At 40.7% G+C, this 21,510-nt stretch overlaps 1 protein-coding gene across 2 annotated transcripts in view; it reads right to left on the bottom strand.

Annotated features, from left to right (window-relative positions):
- Positions 1 to 21,510, bottom strand: part of Atg1 (serine/threonine-protein kinase unc-51-like protein Atg1) — a 431,394-nt gene that overhangs the window by 363,761 nt on the left and 46,123 nt on the right. For both annotated transcript variants that reach the window (XM_067141810.2, XM_067141811.2), the window contains exons 4-5: positions 7,517 to 7,549; positions 7,277 to 7,313 (exon numbers count right to left, since the gene is read on the bottom strand). In XM_067141810.2, the coding sequence (XP_066997911.1) occupies positions 7,277 to 7,313; positions 7,517 to 7,549 (70 nt within the window). The remainder of the gene's footprint in view (positions 1 to 7,276; positions 7,314 to 7,516; positions 7,550 to 21,510) is intronic.

The raw sequence follows: 21,510 nt of genomic DNA, 5'->3' as shown, positions 1-21,510 counted from the left end.
AATGCAAAAATTTTCACCACTTTCGATTTAAATCAGGCTTATTACCAGATACCCCTTGCCGAAGAATCCAAGCATCTCACTGCATTTGCAACCGATTGGAACCTATATGAATTCGAACGTGTCCCTTTTGGCCTAGCAACTGGAGCGGCTGTCCTTACACGGTTACTAGATTATGTCTTATCGGACATTAAGTTCAAGTTTGTTTATAATTACCTTGATGATCTGGTAATTTTGAGCGAAACCTTCGAGGAACACGTACTCCATCTCAACGAAGTGCTGGAAAGACTGCGTAAAGCAGGTCTAACCCTCAAGGCATCCAAGGTTTCCTTCGCACAACACCAGATGTCCTTCCTAGGACATATCGTGTCGGGGAGGGGTGTCTCAATCGATCAGTCTCGTACTGCCGCCATCCAGAATTTTCCCTCTCCAAAGGACGTCAAGGCTGTAGCCAGATTCATTGGCATGGTGAATTTCTTTCGCAAATTCATTCCTAATTTGATGAACGTGCAGCTCCATTGAATGATTTGAGAAGAAAGGATGCCAAATTTGTATGGGGTGATGCCCAACGTGAAGCCTTCATGGATTTGAAATCTGCCTTATGTAACGCCCCTGTACTGGCTATGCCAGACTTTTCTAAACGCTTCATCCTTCAGACTGACGCCTCTTCCTCAGGCATATCCGGAGTTCTTCTACAGGAATTTCAAGAAGGGCGTCGCCCTATTTCTTATGCTTCCCGTGCCCTGAATCCTGCTGAGAGCAATTATTCCATTTATGAGTTGGAAGCCCTGGCTGTTGTCTTCTCCTTAGAAAGCTTCAGAAAGTACCTGGAACATCTCCCTTCCGATCTGGAAACTGACAATCAGGCGTTGAGTTGAGTACTGGCCAAACCGCGAAAGACCGGTCATCTAGCACGATGGGCAGTGCGCATCTCAGCCTTCCAATTTGAAGCCCACCACATTCGTGGCACGGAAAACGTTGTGGCTGATGGCCTCAGTAGAATGTTCCATCCAGACAGCTCTGACCCTCAATCCCAGCCAGTAGACTCATCTCCCGAACAAGTATCAGCTTTTGTCAATGTAGTTCTCACTGACTCTCCCTTCCTTTTCAAGGATATTGCCAAACATCAAGAGGATGATCCTGAGTTAAAAGCCATTGTCGGCAGGATTAAATCCGGTGAGCAAGTTAAGCCCTATATTCTTAAGAATGGTGTCTTGTGTTGTCCTGCTCGTGGTCACAGAGACCCCAAAATTGTAGTCCCAACTAACCTGGTCCCAGCTCTCTTCAAATACTTTCACGAATCCCCAGTGGGCGGTCATCTGAGCGTTTTCAAAACAAGAGAAAAATTCCATAACCACTTTATTTGGAAATCCATGGATAGTGAGATCCGTACCCTTGTCAAGTCCTGTAAGATTTGCAACATCAGTAAACCAGCCCCGAATACTCGTCTAGGTCTCTTGTCTTCTGAGCAAGCTTCTCGCCCCATGGAAAGACTGTTCATCCGAATACTCGTCTAGGTCTCTTGTCTTCTGAGCAAGCTTCTCGCCCCATGGAAAGACTGTTCATAGACTATATTGGTCCTTTCCCGAGATCTCAGAATGGTCATCGTTTCATACTCGTGTGTGTTGACGCCTTTTCGCGTTTTACGTGGCTGTTCCCCACTCGGATGGCTAACGCCAACACCACCATCTCGTGCTTGAAACAGATATTCGCCTCGTTTGGAACCTGTCAATTCTTGGTAAGTGATAACGCAAGAGCCTTTACTTCTGCCCAGTTCCGGAATTTCTGTTTTGATCTATCCATTGCTCATGTAACCACTACTACGTATTACCCGAAGCTCAATTATGCTGAGAGAGTGAATCATAACCTGCGATCTGCCCTCATCGCTTATCACTCCTCAGACCACTCCAAGTGGGATTCCTCACTGAATTGGTTGTCATTTGCATTTAACACTGTTGTCCAGGAAAGCCACAAGCAAACCCCTGCTTCGTTGATGTTGGCTTTTACCCCAAATTCTCCTCTATCTAACCTATGGTCAATTAATGATCTTCTGCCCGACGATGCCAGCCCAGAAAAGATCCGAGCTAATTGGCACCGTGCACGAAAGAACTTGAAGGTTTATTACGCTAAGGTCCAGCGTAATTACAACCACGGGCGAAGACCGCACGATCTCTCTGTGGGTGAACAGGTGTTTATTAGAACACATCCCGTCAGTAGTGCTGCGGACCATGTTATCAGTAAGTTGGCCCCCAGATTTAGAGGTCCCTGAACCATCTTAAAGTTCCTCACCCTGGTGACATTATTGGTGAGGGATCCCAAAAGGAAAAGGATCAGCAGAGTACATCTCTCCCAGATCAAGGTACCTTAAGTCTGGTAGGGAAGGGTAAATACCATTGTTGGTGACCTTGTAGATTTAGTTGTATGTTATTTGTAAGAATTTAGTTATAAGATAATAATAAGTTTTATTGTAAGTTAGTTGTAAGTAATTGTGTAAGTGAATACTTTAGGTATCCTCTAGTGTAATTGATTTAGTATTATAAGTTAGATAAGTTTTATTTTAGGGTCACTACTTGGAATTTTCTCCCTTTTACGGTCAGGTTTAGGGCACCCTCCTGTAGCTTCTTTTCACAACCACCATAATCTTGTCACGTGAATTGTAGATAGCAGTGCTTACCCCGGGGCTAGTGCCCTAATATCCCTGTGTGCGAGGGAGAATCAATCCTGCATATTCATTAAGCCACCCATCGAGTGACTCTACGCGAGATCTTGAGCCCAGCAGCATACTTTTACCTCAAAGTATTCCCCTGTCTGCTGCAGTTTGTGTGTGTTACAGTGGCTGCAGTGACCAGCTTCTTCGGACAGCAACCAGAAGTGCCAAATTGGGAGGCACACTGTGTGCCTTGGGCGTCGCCATCCGGCACCACTATCCTCCGGGGAACATCCTATTGGTGGCAGGCGGACTGGACGGTGTCTCACCACGGCTTATTTTGTGCAAGCGACCACTGAACTGCATCTCACCTAGGTGTCGGGTTTGGACTGACATTGAATGGAGGCTGGCGGCAAACGGCCGTGTCGGCAGCCGCATCATCAGCAAGAACCTGTGGCCTAGCTGTGCTGTGACTGTTGTGGGAAAGTAGTGCAAAAGTGTTAGTAACAAGTGAGAAGTTTCGGTATTTCTAACATTTGGCAGAAAGTATGGTGTACATGATTTGGTGGACAGAGTACAAATTGTCTAATCATCTGTGAAAGAAGGCCTTTAGAAGTGCAATGTGACAATCCATGTGGATTTTGTGATATTTATTCAAGAGGTGGATCTATATTATTTTTGAAAATTATGCCACAGTTTGTGCTGGTTGGTTATCACAAAGGTTACTTCAAGAAATCGTGAGAGTTAAAGTAATGTACCTTTACTATCGGTACTGTGTGAAAACGTTCTATAGCTTGCACCCCAGTGAGGTTATATTATTGGTCGAGCAGGGCTCGACTTTCGGGGGGAGGAAGATGTTACAAGTGAACTATGTAATGCGAGTGGAATGTATTTTTTTTGATGACTTTGTTTGTAAAATACGATATGATGTTTTATTTTTATTGACCTAACCTGTACTGTATAATGTTGTAACATAGGCATTTGTAAATAGTAGAATTCTGTCTATAGTTCCTGGAAAGATCCAGAAAGTTACATAACTTTTGTACAGGGTATGTTACTTTGTTGGTATGTGTTCTAGAAAATGTGTTCTGTCTATTCTGGAAAAATACGACTTTCGCGATCATGCGTATTCTAGAATGTTAGTCAAAGTTCGCGATCAAAAGTAAGGTTGTGATTGGTGAGTCTAGGTGGCGATAGGGAACTCGCGCACGCTGATTGGCTGCCTCAAAGGACGGAATTTCCTATATATAGTGAGCAAGGCAGTGTTCGAATTAATTCTGTATCCTGAAATCTGTCGGTCTTGGTCTATCTGTCTGCGAGCAACCTATCTGGATGACGTCCCCCGGTTTCCGGGATGGCACTCTCCTCGGGTAAGCACTCTTGAATTCCGTTCCTGCTAAAATTTCCGTAATGTTCCGATTTGCTTTTCATACAGGAGTCTGCCCTAACATCGCCTAGATTCACCAATTAGTTACTTATGACGCCTTAGTTTTTCAGCTGGACTTACCTGTTCGTTTCCGAGGCATTCCCATTTCTTGTTTCACTAAAATATGTATATTGTAGTTTAACATTATTTCCCTTGGGGGTTGCCTCTGGTAGTTCTGTATCAATTGAGGTACGCTAGATTTTGGATAACCCAGAGGTGCCAACCTTTGAAGTGGATTATCAGTAATTGCCCTTTGCCCCGGAGAAAAATTTCTAGTCAAGTCCAAAGTGTGCTCCTCCCTTCTCGATAATGGCACCCTTTTTGTCCCTCCCTCTAGCAATCCATTCGAAAGTATATCATATTACACAATAACATTTGCACACAACCTGTTCGTTCCAGTTCTCTTATAAAACATTCCTTGTACCTTGTTTCTCAAGAAGCAGCTGATTTTCAGTGTAGTTTTTCTTGAAACATCCTTCACACTGTGATGACATTTTCGTCTTCTGAACCATAAGCGATTCCAGTGCAGATGTGCTTAATGTAGGCCTCACTTCTTCCTGTCAACTGTCAGGTACACTTAACTCAGCAAATACAACTTCATTGAAGGATTTATAGTAGAACATTATTTTTTTTCTAATAATGTCAGCTTTTTCGTAATAATTTTCCCTTTGTCCGTAATTCCGTAATTGTAAGGTGAACTCCGTAATCATCACGGACAATCCGTAATAGTTGGCACCTCTGATAACCTGTAAATTGCATTGTACTACTGCATTGGTAACTAGATGTATAGTTGATTTCAAATTTGAATTTACACTGCTACGAAATAACCTATGTATATCACTGAACTTATAGCTCATAACTTGGAATGTATTTGTACAATTATCTTGTAAATAATATTTTTAAAATCTAAGGATCACGGTGATTTATTTCGGAATCCGCTATCTAAGCCATGTCCATGCCTTTGGTAGGTTCCCAGCCTTTTCATCTTCCCGGTTTGTTGTTCACTAGTTGGCCCTACGGATATTTACGTACATGTTTTGTTGGAGATCCGAGTAATGCCAGCTACGGTTTTTCCAAGTGTGTAGTGATTTCTTATATTGTGTAGTTTGTTCTTACCTTCCACTTTTAACTCTGTTTGTGCCTTGTTTGGTGTTACCCCTGTAGTCTGAGGTAGCACAAGGCTTCTCTCCTGCAGATTATCCTGCAAGAGTAATGTTCTTCCGGTAGTTCCTACAACAATACGGCATGATGCTTAACTTCTCAGCTTCTGTGTTGTTCACAGAAGAAGTGACATTCACAAGGGATGGAACACAGAATTTTCATAATTAACACATGTGGAGTGATACAAATCCACACGTAATCATCCAATCTTCTCATCAACAGACGTTCGCCATTAACATCTGGGCAGACATTGTTGATGATTCCTTGTGGGGACCCTATGTTCTTCCGAACAGGCTTACTGGACAGACCTACATGAATTTCTTGAGTACTGCATTGCCTGATTACTTGGAAGACATGCTACTTGAATCCCATCAACAAATATTTTTCATGCATGATGGTGCTTCTGCATATTTCAGTTTGCCTGCTCGCAGTTACCTGAATACCCATTTTCCTACACACTGGATAGGTAGAGAAGGACCGATTGCTTGGCCACCACGCTCTCCTGACTTGAACCCCCTAAGAAGTCTGGAATAAAAGTACAACACAGAGCACCTTATTTGTACTTTTATTCCAGACTTCTTAGTATGTATTATTTACATGTATTAATTATTACTCACCTATATCACATGTAATACCTCTCATTTTCTTTTGAAACGTTTCAACCACACTTCATATTGTAAATTACATATTCATAAAATTCTTACCGTTAAAAAACATGTTTTAGAATTTTGCCATACATTGTGTATGTTTTAAAATGGCTGATGACCCCGAGGAGGGTTGAAACTAGCCCCATGTGATGTAAATATTGTAAATACATCTTAGTAATGAATAGGTGGAAATCTCTGTGTTATAATTCATAAGCTACCAGCAAGCCTTTCACAAGCTTACTGTACTCTAAAACAGAACTACATATCACAAAGCATAGGCCAAGGTATAACACCAAGGCATGGGGACTGAAATGCAGTTTTGCTCAAGGTACGACTAGACTACAGCTGGCAGTGAGGTTAGAGGGTAACTTCATTGCCTTCAGCGCTCGAGCTAAGATGCTGAGTAGCCTATGGTTGAGGCAGCGAAAATTATGCGGGCAAAATAAGAATCCTAATAATTACTCATCAACATTGGGGTTGTGAAAATTAAGCAAGCATGAAAATGACGCGGGTAAATACGGTAGATGTATATGATCTGAGATGTGTGTAAGCATGAAGAGCAGGATTTCTGGTCGTGCAGCAACAACATTATTAAAAAGAAATAAATTAACAGGAAATGCTGCATACAGTATTATAATAAATAAGACAAACAAAGCAACAGTTAAGAAATGTCTCACACAATTGTGATCGACTTCATGCCTTTGTGAACAACATTCATATAGATTTGTGTGCCTTCATTGCATGCATCTACAAGTACACACTTCAGTTACAGGCATTTAAATCCACTCACCACATAGTTCCTTATAAGGTAACACTTCTGTAATATCCCACTTTTACCGGGCAACTTAGCCGTGTGGTTAGGGGCGCGCAGCTGTGAGCTTGCACCTGGGAGATAGCGGGTTGGAACCCGACTGTCGGCAGCCCTGAAGATGGTTTTACGTGGTTTCCAATTTCCACACCAGGCAAATGCTGGGGATGTACATTAATTAAGGCCACAACAGCTTCCTTGCCACTCCTAGCCATTTCCTATACCATCGTCGCCATAAGACCTGTGTGCGTTGGTGCGACGTACAGCAAATTATATTTATCTTTATCCCGCATTAAATTACACATGAAATGTTCCTATTGTAGGCTCTTCATGGTCCTATGAGTTCATTCAACTTATCACCATCAGTGTTGATTGATAATAAATTAGTGAATAAATGAAAGAATTAATCGAAATATACAAGAGCAAAACATTATCAGAAAAACGGGCAGACAAACCATGAGTAGCTGATTAACATGGAAAAGTGACTATGCTCCAGAACGGAATAAAGTGCAAAAAACATGCAAACAAATTGTATTTTACAAACAAGACAATAAGACAATAGTCCCAAATGAAAAATGCATATCACTTACCTCCTAAGTAATCTGCCAAATCTCCGCCATTACAGTACTGAAACAAAATTACAGGATAAGATTGTAGAATTACTTCCTTCAAACAGGAATCATATCATCATATACCACCGAAGATAAAAAGCAAAAAGAGGAAATAGGAGGACCATTAATACCATAAAAATTCAAAAAGTATAATAGATCATCACAAAATCACAAAAGATACAAAGGGAAAACCGATAATAGCAAAAAAATTATGCTTACCTCCATAACAAGATACACATTATGAGGAGTATCCTGAAACAGAAGAAAAGCAAGAATAAGTTTTAAATACATAATGTCGAACACTAATGTAAGCAGAAATGAAATGAAATGGTGTATGGCTTTTAGTGCGGGAGCATCCGAGAACAAGTTCGGCTCACCAAATGCAGGTCTTTCGATTTGACGCCCGTAGGCGACCTACATGTCATGATGTGGATGAAATGATGATGAAGACGACACATACAACCAGTCCCTGTGCCAGCGAAATTAACCAATTATGGTTAAAATTCCTGACCCAGCCGGGAATCGAACCTGGGACCCCTGTGACAAAAGGCCAGCATGCTAACCATTTAGCCATAGAGCAAGAAAATGTAAGCAGAAAGACGGCATGACTTAAAAAGTCTCTCTGTCATTCACTCACACCCATATGCACATACTCAGCTGATTAAACCAGGCTTCTCATATCATGGCATGGTAGTACAGATCTAGAAATACAGCCCACTGCCAAATTTATGCGGCTTCTCATATCATGGCATGGTAGTACAGATCTAGAAATACAGCGCATTGCCAAATTTATGCACTCAATTTAAAATACACCCAACTGTCTCAATGTGGTGTATCTTCTTCAATAATTTCAACTTAATGAATGCCAAGCCAAGCTTGGGAATTAAGTAGCCTTGCCAAATTTTTTTCAACTTCTTTTATGTTGCATTGAAACAGATAGGTCTTATGGCAACAATGGGATAGGAAAGGGCCAGGAGTGGGAAGGAAGCTACCGTGGCCTTAATTAAGGGTACAGTCCCAACATTTGCCTGGTGTGAAAACAGGAAACCATGGGAAACCATCTTCAGGTCTGCCAAAAGTGAGATTCAATCCCACTAACTCCTGAATACAAGCTCACAGCTGCACGAAACCTAACCGCACGGCCAACACGCTCGGTTACTTCTTTTTAAACGGTCTGGCTTCAATGTCACCAAGTCTTGCACACCATTAGAATGTGTCTGTGGGCAGATAACATACACCAGAATGTTCACTATATACAGGATCTCAATGAAATAAGGTGTATCCATCTAAAAGGGGATAGAAGAGACCATTCTAAGCAATCTATGAAAAGAAATTGTCAGCTACCTTTAAACTTAAACATTACCCTTCACCCAGCAGTGGCAAACTAAGTCTGCTGTAGTTAGAAAGGGATGGGGCGAGGCAAGGTTGGTGAGGGAAGGTAGTTATGTAATCCAAACATGACTTAGCCTGTTGGCAAGGATGAAGTCGGGAGAAAAAAGTCAGCTCATAAAAGAAAAGCAGTGCTTGTCTTGTAAAATCCCTATGTTAACATTCATGGATTCACAGAGGACGCACACAAAATGTTGTCAGCTGCGTGCATTAATTTATTTAAAACCTAACTTCACATTAAACGCACACATCAACAAACCACCATTTTTAATAACTGCCTATCACGACGCACAAGGATACTGCAACCACTGCATGTCAACTACCAACTCTACAAAACCAATTCTCATACTTCAAACATAACTTCTATACACTTCTCATCAAAACAACTCCTGTTAAACAATAACTCGTCTCTACCACCACGACCACATCTTTATACATGTGCCGGGCCAGACTTCTAGAAAGATACATTTTCTCAAACTCTAGAGTGTTTAAAGCCCAGATATAATGTATAGAATATTCTAACGAGTTAGCGTCTACCCTGTACCATTCTGGATGTTACAGTATGTTTCACAATTCTGTAGTGAATTACAAATTATTAATACAGGTAATAATAAATTATATATAGGTTCTTACATTAACTAAACTCATATAAATATCTATATACAACAAATGTTTCATGTCATAACCTCGCAAATAATGTGAACCTAAACTATTAATGACACTATTAAGTGGATATACATCGCAAGAAATAATAATAATAATAATAATAATAATAATAATAATAATAATAATAATAATAATAATAATAATACTTTGAGCTTGATAATCACATTATTTAGCTATGGGTGAGAGAATACTGTTTTCAAGTTATATCAGTTTATCACACTTGCATCAATATCCCCCGCAACTTGAAACAATTTCTTCAGTCTATCACACTCGTTGACTTTGCCTTCAACGTAGACTGAATCTTCTTTCTTCCTCAATGTCGCTAGATGTTCTCTCCTCCTCTTGACCAGCTTCTGCCGTGTCAGGGGTCAGGGTTGCCTCGCCGCCAGCCTCTTCCCCGACGATAGTCGATGCATTCTCCTTATGACCAGCCTGTGCTGTGTCATTAGCAGACTCTCCTCCAGGCTTACTCTGTATGCGCAGCATTTGGGTGACTCGCCGCAACTCCGATGCGTGGACCTTGAGAGGAGGGTTGGTCTTTAGTAAGTAGACCCCATGGCCCAGCTGTTTATCCACCTCGATGGGACCAATCTACTTAGGTGCGAAACCTGCATGAAACCCTCCAATCTTATTACTGACTGGGTGGTTACATCGCAGTACTTGTTGGCCTGGTAGGAAGATCTGGCTCCCTTTGACATCAGAGCTTTGGCCTGGGTAAGGGATCTCTTCTCAGCCAAAGCTAGCTTCTCCTTGATGTTCTGCTGCTGCTGCTGGACGAATCTAGGAATTCCCGGTGCTGTATAGCTGTCGACCAAGGATCATAGCCGTTGACACGGTGATGCGTTGTTGCAGGGTAAAGAGTGACTGCGGTATCAGACGGTCCCACAGTCGATGTTCTTTGTCTATCAGGTGAAGCTGTAGCATCCTTTTCAGCTCCTGGTAATGACGTTCTGTTGGATTGGCCCATGGGTTGTAGATAGGGGTGGTCCAGTGCTCCACACCCCATTCTGTCATCATTTGCTGCCACTTCCTCGCGAGAACAGACTCCCGTTGTCTGACAGAATGCACCGTGGATAATCATAGCGGCTGAATACCTCGTCTTGTAGCAGGCTGGTGATGCGTCCCGGCATGGCTTCAGGTATCGGAAAGGCTTCAATCCATCTTGTGAAGAGGTCGGTGATTACTAGGAATCCCGTTTTACCCCATGGTGTTCTAGGGTATGGACCCATTACGTCCAGGGCTATTATCTCCCACGGGCGTTGAGACCTTCTTCCTCGTTGGCTGGAATCTGCCTTCCTGTTGCAAGCCTTGGTGCAGGCACAGTTGTAGCACCCCTTCAAGTAGTCCAGGATGTTTTTCTGCATGTTGACCCAGAAGAATCTTCCTCGGATAGACTGATACGTCTTTTTGCCTCCTGGATGTCCGGCTTCAGTGTTGTCGTGGAACTTCGAGGATGTCCGTCGTGTGCTGTCTGGGGATCACCAATATTGCAGGCGTGTCCGAGAGGTGCACCCTGTACATCAAGAGTCCTCCGTCAACCCAGAAGTTCTTGTAGCACATCTTGAATTCCCTCAGGAAGAGTCGACTATCGGTGTTCTGTCTCCTAATCCACTGCGTCATGGTCCTACAGGGCTTGTCATGTTCCTGCCACTGTTTGATCACTCCCAGATCAAGTTCCTTCTTGATGGTCATAAAGACAGTTTCCTTAGGCTCACTCTGGTGTTTTCGTGGGAACTCCCTCTAGACAATGGTGCTCCTAGCTTCAGGTTCCATTGCCAGATGCCTAGATAAGCTGTCTGTTCCTATGTTCGTCGGTCCTGGGATGTGACCCACATCGAAATCAAACTCTGCGACTAACAGAGCCCATCGCAACAAGTAACATTTTGAGCCAGAGACCGAGTTGAAACATTTGAGAGCGGCGTTAATGGTGTAGAGCTGAAACTTTCTTCCCTACAAGTAGACTCTGAATTTGCTCATGGCCCACACCACAGCTAAGGCTTCCTTCTCGGCGGTGCAGTAGCGTTGTTCAGTGGGAGATAGCTTTCTGATGGCATACTCGATGTCCCTTCCGCCGTCACTCCTCTCCTGGAATAACACTGCTATTAAGCCGGAGTCGCTGGCATCCGTCTGCAGGCACATCTTCCGTTGAGGGTCAGGATGGACTAGACTGGGAGCATTGCATATTGCAACCTTAATGCCTTGGAATACTGCCTCTTCCTTGCAGGTCCATCGGAACGGGTGGTTGTTATGGAGTAGATCGATGAGTGGTATTGCCTTCTCTTCAAAGTGTGGTACGAAGCTGCTGTACCATCCACACAAGCCAAGGAACTGATGAACCTGTCGCTTGGTCCGTGGGCGTTCAGCTTCTTCGATAGCTCGATTCTTCTCCGGTTGCCTTTCTAAGCCTTCTGATGTTAGGATATGCCCAAGATATTCTACGCGGGACTGGGCGAATTGGCACTTCTCCAGTTGGAAAGTCAGTCCATGAATTCTCAGTCATTCCAGTACTTTCCTCAGATGCACAAGACGTTCTTGAAAATTCTTGCTGTGAATTAAAATGTCGTTGAGAAACACTTGGCAAAACTCTCTAACATATCCTGATAATACCTTATCCATCAGTGCTCTTCCACACTGGTAGCACTTTCTAACTGTGCTGGTTTGGTCTGTAGCATTGCTCTTGTGTTCCTCCTCCAGATGGACGATGATTCTGTGATATTTTCACTAGGGGTCGAAACTTATCATGGAATAGCTCTGTAATGTCTAGTACGATCTCGTTTTCGCTTCCTTCCGGGTACCGACGCTTGAAGAGTTGGTACTTCTGTAGGATGAAGGCGCTAGCTCTCATGCCAGTGGGTTGTGCCTCAATCAATAGTTTCCTCTTCACCCCTTCGGAATTAAACCTAGCAAGGAATTCCCTCTTGAAGTCCGTCCAGTTTAAAATTTAACCCCTCAAGTTATTCCACCAGGTAGCGGCTTGCCCCTTCAATCGTGGTGTGATGAGTTGCACAAAGATGTCCTCAGGTAGGTTAGTCCTTCCTAACAGACCGCCCGATAATCAAGGATTTACTTTTATTTTCGAGGTGTAAAATTTTTAGATCTGTGTTGATGTCTGTGAAATAGTGTGAACAGGTTCAGACATAGAAAATCTTTGAATATAAAGGAAGCAAATGAAGTTTACATCGCAAGAAATGCTAATGTAACTAACCTAAATGACAATACACACTTAAAAAATTCACCCCTCTTCGCTCTACTCACATAACCTCTGGACTACATTTACTCATTAAATTAGCTTTTATAATAATAATAATAATAATAATAATAATAATAATAATAATAATTTAACAGCTAGTCTCTATTTCAATTCCTTACTTTATTCACCTAAAATCATTAATTTGCATTCATCCATATTACATAAAAGTAAATTTTAACATGAAGTAGGTTATCTACCCTCTCCACTGTTGAGAGAAGGTTCCACAGTGCTCCACTCGCTCTGACCTCCTTTCCCCCCTCCCTTCTCCACGGTACAGTATACTCAATTTTAACATGCAATAGGAGAGATCCACAACACTCCACACGGCCCCTCCCATGCTTCCCTTCATCTCTCTGTGAGCAGTGTGCTACACCCAAAACTTTCTCCATGACCACAGTCCTGAAATAGTGTTTGATGACAACGGACTTAACATCGGCAGCCTAGATAAGTACGTACATTTTTCATTATATTAATACTTGTAAACTTACTCTTTGTCATTACCGGTTCATATTATCACTAAACATTCTATCATTGACAAGTTTACGCAACGTAAACAATACTGTACATATATGAGCATGTTTAAAGTGATTTGAAAGAATCTGAGGATGTTCTTGTAAAACGAAATATATCATTCTTTCTGTAATAGTGTGTATTTTTACAGGTATTTTATAGTGTTATAATTTATATTGTAACTGCAGTGTGTTTGACAGACTGAAAAGTTTTTGTTACATTTCCTTTGAGTTTCTTGTTTCCCTGAATTTCTTTGCTATCTTCTTCCATCACATGTATCCACTTTTCCATCCATTTTTTTTTTCTTTTACTCTGCCACAACCTTTTTAGCTACCTCCTTTTCGGTCTTGTCTCTGTTGTCCTCTGCTAAAACCACCAAGCTTTATTTTTTTTCTCAACTGCCACTTTTGACTGTCAATCTACCCTGGGGTCTCCTTGCATCTTTCCCTGGTACTAGATCTCCCAAAAACTTCCTCTGCAGCTGTAACTAATGTCCCATTGAACCTTTTCCATTCCTCCTCTTCTGCTTTTGTATCACATGTTGTTAAGTTCAACCTTATTTTTTCCTGATATTCTGATGATGATGCTTGTTGTTTAAAGGGGCCTAACATCGAGGTCATCGACCCCTAATAGTACAAAATGAGACGAAATGGAATGACAAATTAAAAGCCCAAAATTCTCCACTGACCAGCATTCAAAAGATGAGGACAAAGAATGAATGGATGGATATGAATTTAAAATAATCAGGGGATGCCAGCAGCAATACCTTACATTCATAGAAACTGACGGAAGAACAATAGGATTACTGACCAAGGGACTGCTGCTAGAGCATAATACTAAATCGAGGATGCTTGCAGTCTAAAGGGGGTCCAAAATCCAAGTTATTGGCCCCTCATAACGGTTCTTATCGCTAGGAAAGTAGAACCATGGTATTTGTCATGTTGCAGTACTAATCAAGAGTAGCAGAGACTCGCGGTATTCCACACATTATGGTACTACTCACAGGTTATGAAATTCGACATATACTACAGACCTATGTTTTTCTCACATTGCGGCACCATTTACAGGCAATGCAACCCTATGGTGTTCATCACATAAGAGTACTAACCACAGGGACCTTCCCCTATCCCGTGGTGTTCCTCATATAGTGGGTACTAATCATAGGCAAGGCAGAAGCATGGTAGCTATCATCCCATGGTCCTGCTTGTATGGTGGTACTAATCACAGGTACTGCAAAAACCGACTGCACGGTGCTCCTGTGTGCTACTAATAACAAACCTATTTGTAACCTAATATAGTGGTACTACGCGCAAGTACAAGCGACCCTTGGTGTTCTCCACGTGGTGGTACTAATCACAAGTAGTTTCATAGTTCTAATTTGATCATCCCTTGGTGGCCCATTTTAGTCGCCTCTCACGACAGGCAGGGGATACCGTAGGTGTATTATTTGTCTGCGCCCCCCACCCACAGGAGATAGTGTGTTTGGTCCGCGAGAGGTATTTTATTTTCCTCAAGTCCGCCGGCAAGCCGGTTAGGACCCCCTATCCGCCACCTGGGAGTATCAACTCTCCCCCCGCTACGCCAGTGTAGTAGGTTCGTGGACGTGATATTCTTCCTTGGTTTTCTTGTCCTTCAGTTCCCATATTTTGATCTGTCTTTCTTGATTCTCAGTCCTCTTTGTCCTTCCTTATCCTCAGTTTCATTACCAGTAGTCTGTAGTCATTATCTACGGCCTCTGATGGTATTACCCTTATATCGGTAACACTCTTTTCATTTTGCAGTTGTAGAATATGTAGTTCACAATGGATTTTCTCGACCAGTCACTGCAGTACCATGTTATTTTAGAGTTTTCTCTCTTCTTGAACGTACCATGTTATTTTAGAGTTTTCCCTCTTCTTGAACTGTAAGTTCCTAACCATCATCTAATTTCTTTTGCACAAATCCAATAGCTTGTACCCCCTCTTTATTTTCATTTCCCCATGCTTCAGCTCCAAGTATGTTCTCAACTACATCCCTTCTTTTCCATGCCTATATGAGCATTCAAGTCTCCAATTACTACATAGTTTGGCCATTCAAACGTCTCCCCAATTCTTCCTCAAAGTTATCTTCATCCTGTAGTGCACAGCCTACTTGTGGAGCATATATCAGAACTATACCCCAGCTTTTTCCTTGAACTGTTATTTTGACTTTCATCAACCTGTGACTTATCCCCACTACTTCCTCAATAAATCATTTCTCACCACCATTCCTACTCCACTTGCTTTTCCTTCATTTCCCTTCCAGTACAACCAAAAACTTTTCGCAGCTCTCTCTTACCTTCCTTCCTCCATTTAGTCTCTGCCAGAAAGAAAACACAAAAGGACGAGGGTAGACTACACATCTTCAAATAGATTGGCTGTCCCCATCAATAGAAGTTCTACATCCATCTTTCCTCAGTTCCCAATGGGCTTTTTTCTGGTTCTCAGCTTCACTGGGAGGGTGGGTGCCAACACTCATTGAAACATATATTTGAACTTGATGTGAAAGGTGTATGATACAAAGAAAACCGGATAAGCCCAGGAAAAGGAAAGAGACAGAAAAAAAATTTAAATGCATATAAGTGGTAAAAGAAGAAGATGATTGTTGTTTAAAGGGGCCTGATATCTAGGTCATCGGCCCCTGGTGGCAAAAGACTAGGAACTCAACACAAACACAAATGGAGGAAAGAAACCAAATGGGTAAATACAAGTAATGGAACGGAACAAAGATGTGTACACCAAGTCATATATAGCAAGTTACGAACATGGAAGGTGTACCGCATGGTAACATTATACATACTAAAAAACAATAAAATAATAAACAAGCAAAGATAAACAAAATACACTAATGATAGGACAACTACAGTTAATATGAACAGACAGAACAGGATGTGGAAGATGTTGGACGACCCTGGCCACGATGGTAACATGGCTTGAACACTTGAATAAGACTATCATACATACATCTTCATTATAGACTGTTATGCCTTTTAGCATTCACTCTAAAAGAATCTGTGAAATCACTAACCGCCAGCACAATCCCCTATTTGTAGATGGTTATGTGACCACTTAGTTCCATACATCTTTAAATCGTTAGAAACTGAGTCTAACCACTGTTGTATTGGTCAACCTCTACTTCTCTTACCGTCCACAACAGAGTCCGTTATACACCTAGGTAACCTATCCTCCTCCATTCATCTCACATAACCACACCAACAAAGCCGGTTTATGCACACAGCTTCATCAGCCGATTTCATTCATCATTTATTCTTTCTCTCCTCATTCAGAGTACCCTCCTGCCACTGTTCCCACCCATTTGTACCAGCAATCATTCTAACTACTTTCATGTCTGTTAAATCTAACTTAAGAATAAGATATCCTGATTTCACCCATCTTTCACTCCCGTAAAGCAAAGCTGGACTGAAAACAAAGTGATGTAAAGTTAGTTTTGTCTGGGAGCTGACTTTCTTATTACAAAATACAGTTGATCACAACTGCAAACTCACTGCATTAGCTTTACTGCTCCTTGGATGGATCATGGGAGACTGCTGGCAAAAATGAGTGCAATGGGACTATACAAAAGAGTGACCAAATGGATTGCTATATTTCTACAAAATAGATCTCAGAGAATTACAGTAGGCGAAGCTTTATCTGACCCTGTAATATTTTTTTTTTTTGCTAGGGGCTTTACGTCGCACCGACACAGATAGGTCTTATGGCGACGATGGGATAGGAAAGGCCGAGGAGTTGGAAGGAATCGGCCGTGGCCTTAATTAAGGTACAGCCCCAGCATTTGCCTGGTGTGAAAATGGGAAACCACGGAAAACCATCTTCAGGGCTGACCCTGTAATAATTAAGAAGGGAATTCCTCAAGGCAGTATTATTGGACCTTTATGTTTTCTTATATATATAAATGATATGAGTAAACAACGGTCTAGAAAGCCAAGAATAACGGCCGAGAGGATTCGTCGTGCTGACCATACGACACCTCGTAATCTGCAGGCATTCGGGCTGAGCAGCGGTCGCTTGGTAGGCCAAGGCCCTTCAAGGGCTGTAGTGCGATGGGGTTTGGTTTGGTTTTATGAGTAAACAAGTGGAATCAGAGGTAAGGTTTTATGCGGATGATGTTATTCTGTATAGAGTAAGAAATAAGTTACAAGATTGTGAGCAACTGCAATGTGATTTGGATAATGTTGTGAGATGAACAGCAGGCAAGGGTATGTTGATAAACAGGGTTAAAAGTCAGGTTGAGAGTTTCACAAATAGGAAAAGACCTCTTAGTTTTAATTACTGCATTGATGGGGTAAAGTTCCTTTTGGGGATCATTGTAAGTACTTAGGTGTTAATATAAGGAAAGATCTTCATTGGGGTAATCACATAAATGGGATTGTAAATAACGGGTACAGATCTCTGCACATGGTTTTGAGGGTGTTTAGGGGTTGTAGTAAGGATGTAAAGGAGAGGGCATATAAGTCTCTAGTAAGACCCCAACTAGAGTATGGTTCCAGTGTATGGGAGCCTCACCAGGATTACTTGATTCAAGAACTGGAAAAAAATCAAAAGAAAGCAGCTCGATTTGTTCTGGGTGATTTCTGACAAAAGAGTAGCATTACAAAAATGTTGCAAATATTGTAGCCTACGCAGTGGCCTCCACGGTATGCACTAGCCAGCATCTTGGTAGGTGTTCTAGGTACCAACTGATGAGCCCAGCCTAGCACACGAGGGTGAAACGCTGTCAACCACGAATGATTTCGCTGGAAAATTTATAATGTCCAATAACGGACCATTTGTATTGGTATTATAAATTTACTCATTCCGAACATATATTTCAGATTCCCTACGGGAATCAACATCTATATCATCTGATGGCCAAGCAGGCATCAATTTTTGATAACGAGACAAAGTCTCTCATAGTGCATTGGCACTGCCGGTGGCTACAATTAGCCTATGCAGTGGCCTCCACAGTGTGCACTAGCCAGCGTCTTGGTAGGATGAGCCCAGCCTAGCACACGAGGGCGAAACGCTGTCAACCAGGAATGAGTTAGCTGGAAAATTTATAATGTCCAATAACGGACCATTTGTATTGGTATTATTCGCCTTCAAATGTCGATGAAGGAGCTCGTAAGTGTACATAGCAAGAAAACTATACTGAAGGTGGCATCTTGTGGCAAATGCTTCTGTTTTCTTATTCAAGCAGCGTCACCTAACCTAACTTAACCATACTATATGTACCATGAAAACATACTCCAAGCGCCAGTAGAGAAATGATAACCTTCTCTCTATAAATGTACATGGGAATAGCCCCTCCAAAATTTAACCAGACCCGAGAAAATATAAACTAACCTCTGAAATCAGTGATGGGAGCTGGGATTTTAGTTAGAGAGTGTTTTAGATTTGTAAAGATTGATTTAAGTTAATATTGTGTGGAAATAGAGGGAGAGTTTAGTTGTGTGAAGCTGGCTGATCAAAATATAATTGTTAGTTTGTATAGATCTCCAAATGCTGATGCTTATGTATTTCTTATGAATTTTGAATTAGTAATTAAAAAATTTGAATTTTAAGACCAAAGTTAATGTTTGTGGGGATATTAACATGGAGATGGCATATTCAGATGGGCAGATTTCTAGAAATTTTCTGAATTTACTAAGAAGTGTAAATTTAACTTGCACAAACAAGCTACCTTCACGTAATAATGCATGCATAGATAATATTATTGTAAATTTTTAGAGAGATTTGTATAAACTTAGACTTGTTGGTGGGGGTTTTGCAGATCATGACCCCTTGCTTATATCATTATATCTTAACCAGCATGACATAATTTACAATGATGAACCTGTACTGATGTGGGTAAGAAGTCAGGATGATTATTATATATTAACATATTTATTGAAAATCTGAAACAAATTAACTGGGGCTTTGTATTTGAATTTCAAATGGGAGAAAATGATATTGAAACTGTATTTGGAAACTTTTCAGATAAATTGGTTGAATTGTGGCATTTATGTTCACCACTGGTAAAAATTAGTCATAATGGTAAACTTAAAAGCAAGAAGTTGAACTGAATTGACTCAGTATATGGAACGAACGCTTTTGCTGTAGAGAATTTATAAAAACTCTCGTCAAGGAGGAACCGAGCAGAATGGAATGTATAAAGCTTATATTAATTGTAAAAAGTTATATAAACGAAAACTTATCCATGCCAAAAATTTAGCTTGTGAAAAATATATTGAGAAAACACCCAACAAATGCAAGGCGGCATGGGATGTTACAGCACAAGAAAACATCCCTACTCGAACATGACACATTTCTCGATCTGGAAGAAGTGAATAATTATTTCTTAAACTCTGTAAAAGAAATCGGAGATCAAATTAAGGCAACAGATACAGCTGCAAGTGACTTTCTTCACAATCAACACCCTGCCGAAACACTTTCCATTGGGTTGAAATCATATCTGATGAAGTAATTAAAGTTAGCTTAAAATTATCAAACTCTAAGAGTAGGGATTGTTAATGGTTATCTAATTACATCATCAAAAGAATAATACATTTGATTTCTGAACCTCTAGCTTTTATTTTTAACAAGTGTTCAGAGTTTGGAGTTTTTCCTGATCTACTTAAAATTTCTAAAGTTATTCCATTATTTAAAAGTGGGGACAAAGAATTTCTTCAGAACTACCATGCAGTCTCAATTGTTCCAATAATTTATAATTTGTACAATCAACTTGGCAACTATTTTAAAACTTACAATCTCCTATCCGACTGTTAGTTTGGGGTTCGACAAGGTAAATATATTACTACTGCTCTTCTTGAAATTGTTAATCAGATATAAACAGCTTTTGAAAACAAGCAGGCGATCTCCTTGGTGTTGTGTGATCTAAGTAAAGCTTTTGACTGCATTAATCATGAAATTTTACTTGCAAATCTTGAGATGTATGGTGTCGAGTATCCCTCACTGAATATAAGTAAGTCATACTTAAATAACAGATATCAGTTTGTCTCAATTAAAAAGGTATTCCACTTTGAAGAAAGCTACAACTGGTGTGCCACAGGGCTCTGTCCTCGGTCCATTTTTATTCATTCTGGCAGTCAATGATTTACCGCAAAATGTCATTAACAATACAACATTAATTACAAAACACCAGAGCATCTCATGATTGCATCAGATGTCACAGGAAGCTCTTGCAACTGCATTGCATTGGTATTCATCCAATAGGCTGTTGTGCAATCAGGATAAAACTCAATTTCTCACACTAGGATTATCCAAAGGTATTGAAAGTCAGTCAGTCAGTCAAACTTCTTGGTTTTCATATTGATGCCAAATTGATCTGGGAAACACACATTGATCATGTTTGTAAAACAATATCATGAGTGACGTATTTGATATGGAAATTGAGGGATTTAGTAAGCAGGATGGCATATTTTGGTCTCTTCCAGTCACACATTACTTATGGACTGTTATTATGGGGGCGTTGTTCTTATGTATATAATATTCTTCTAATACAGAAAAGGATTGTCCGAACAATGTGTAGGGCTGGTGCAATTGACGATTGTCGACCTCTCTTCATTAGGCTTAAAATACTGACAATTATAAATTTGTATATTTATATGTCTTTGACATTTGTTAAAAGAAACAAATGAATTCAGCACTCGGGAAAACATTCACCTTCATGATACTTGGAGCAAAGCAGACATTGACATCCCAATTCACAGGCTGTCAAAAACTGCTCACTCACATAAAATCAATTGTTTGAGATTTAATAAATTACCACATTCTGCACGGTCCACTCCTTTAAGTAATTTTAAAAGAAAAATGTATGATTGGTTAATAGAAAATCCATTTTATAATACCTCTGAATTCTTAGAAATGCATAATGTTAGTATTAAGTTTTAATGTGTATGTTCATTTAGCCTTAGTAATATTAAGTACTAAATTATTATCAGTTGACGAAGCCTTTTTCATTGTATATGGTCATTGGCAAATAAAGATTCTTGATTCACTCTGACTTTTCTTGAGGTGTATTGAATTCTTACTTAATTTTAGAGTAGAAAATTCAAATTACGCAATCACTTAGCCTTTATTTCTAACGAGTTAACAACTGCTATAGACGACATTTACGAAAACATTGCTCTCTTCTTTCATTTCTAATTGTCTTTACGGAACAGTAGTTGACGGGTATTACTAAACAACTCTGAAACGGCTTTGAATGTAGACGAGAGAGTTCGCGAGTGCACATAGCGAGAAAACGTTACCGTACCGAAGATGATTTGATTGCATTTTGTGGCATAATTTTCAGTTTTCTTATTCAGAACATCATCTTGCAAGCATCAGTAGAGAAATTATAACCTTCTCGCTGTGAATTTACATGGTAATAGTCTTTCCAA

The sequence above is a fragment of the Anabrus simplex genome, chromosome 2 (assembly GCF_040414725.1).
Source record: "Anabrus simplex isolate iqAnaSimp1 chromosome 2, ASM4041472v1, whole genome shotgun sequence".
Taxonomy (NCBI): Eukaryota; Metazoa; Arthropoda; class Insecta; order Orthoptera; family Tettigoniidae; genus Anabrus; species Anabrus simplex.
Note: the sequence above shows the minus strand (reverse complement) of the source record. Positions and strands in the feature narration are given on the sequence as shown.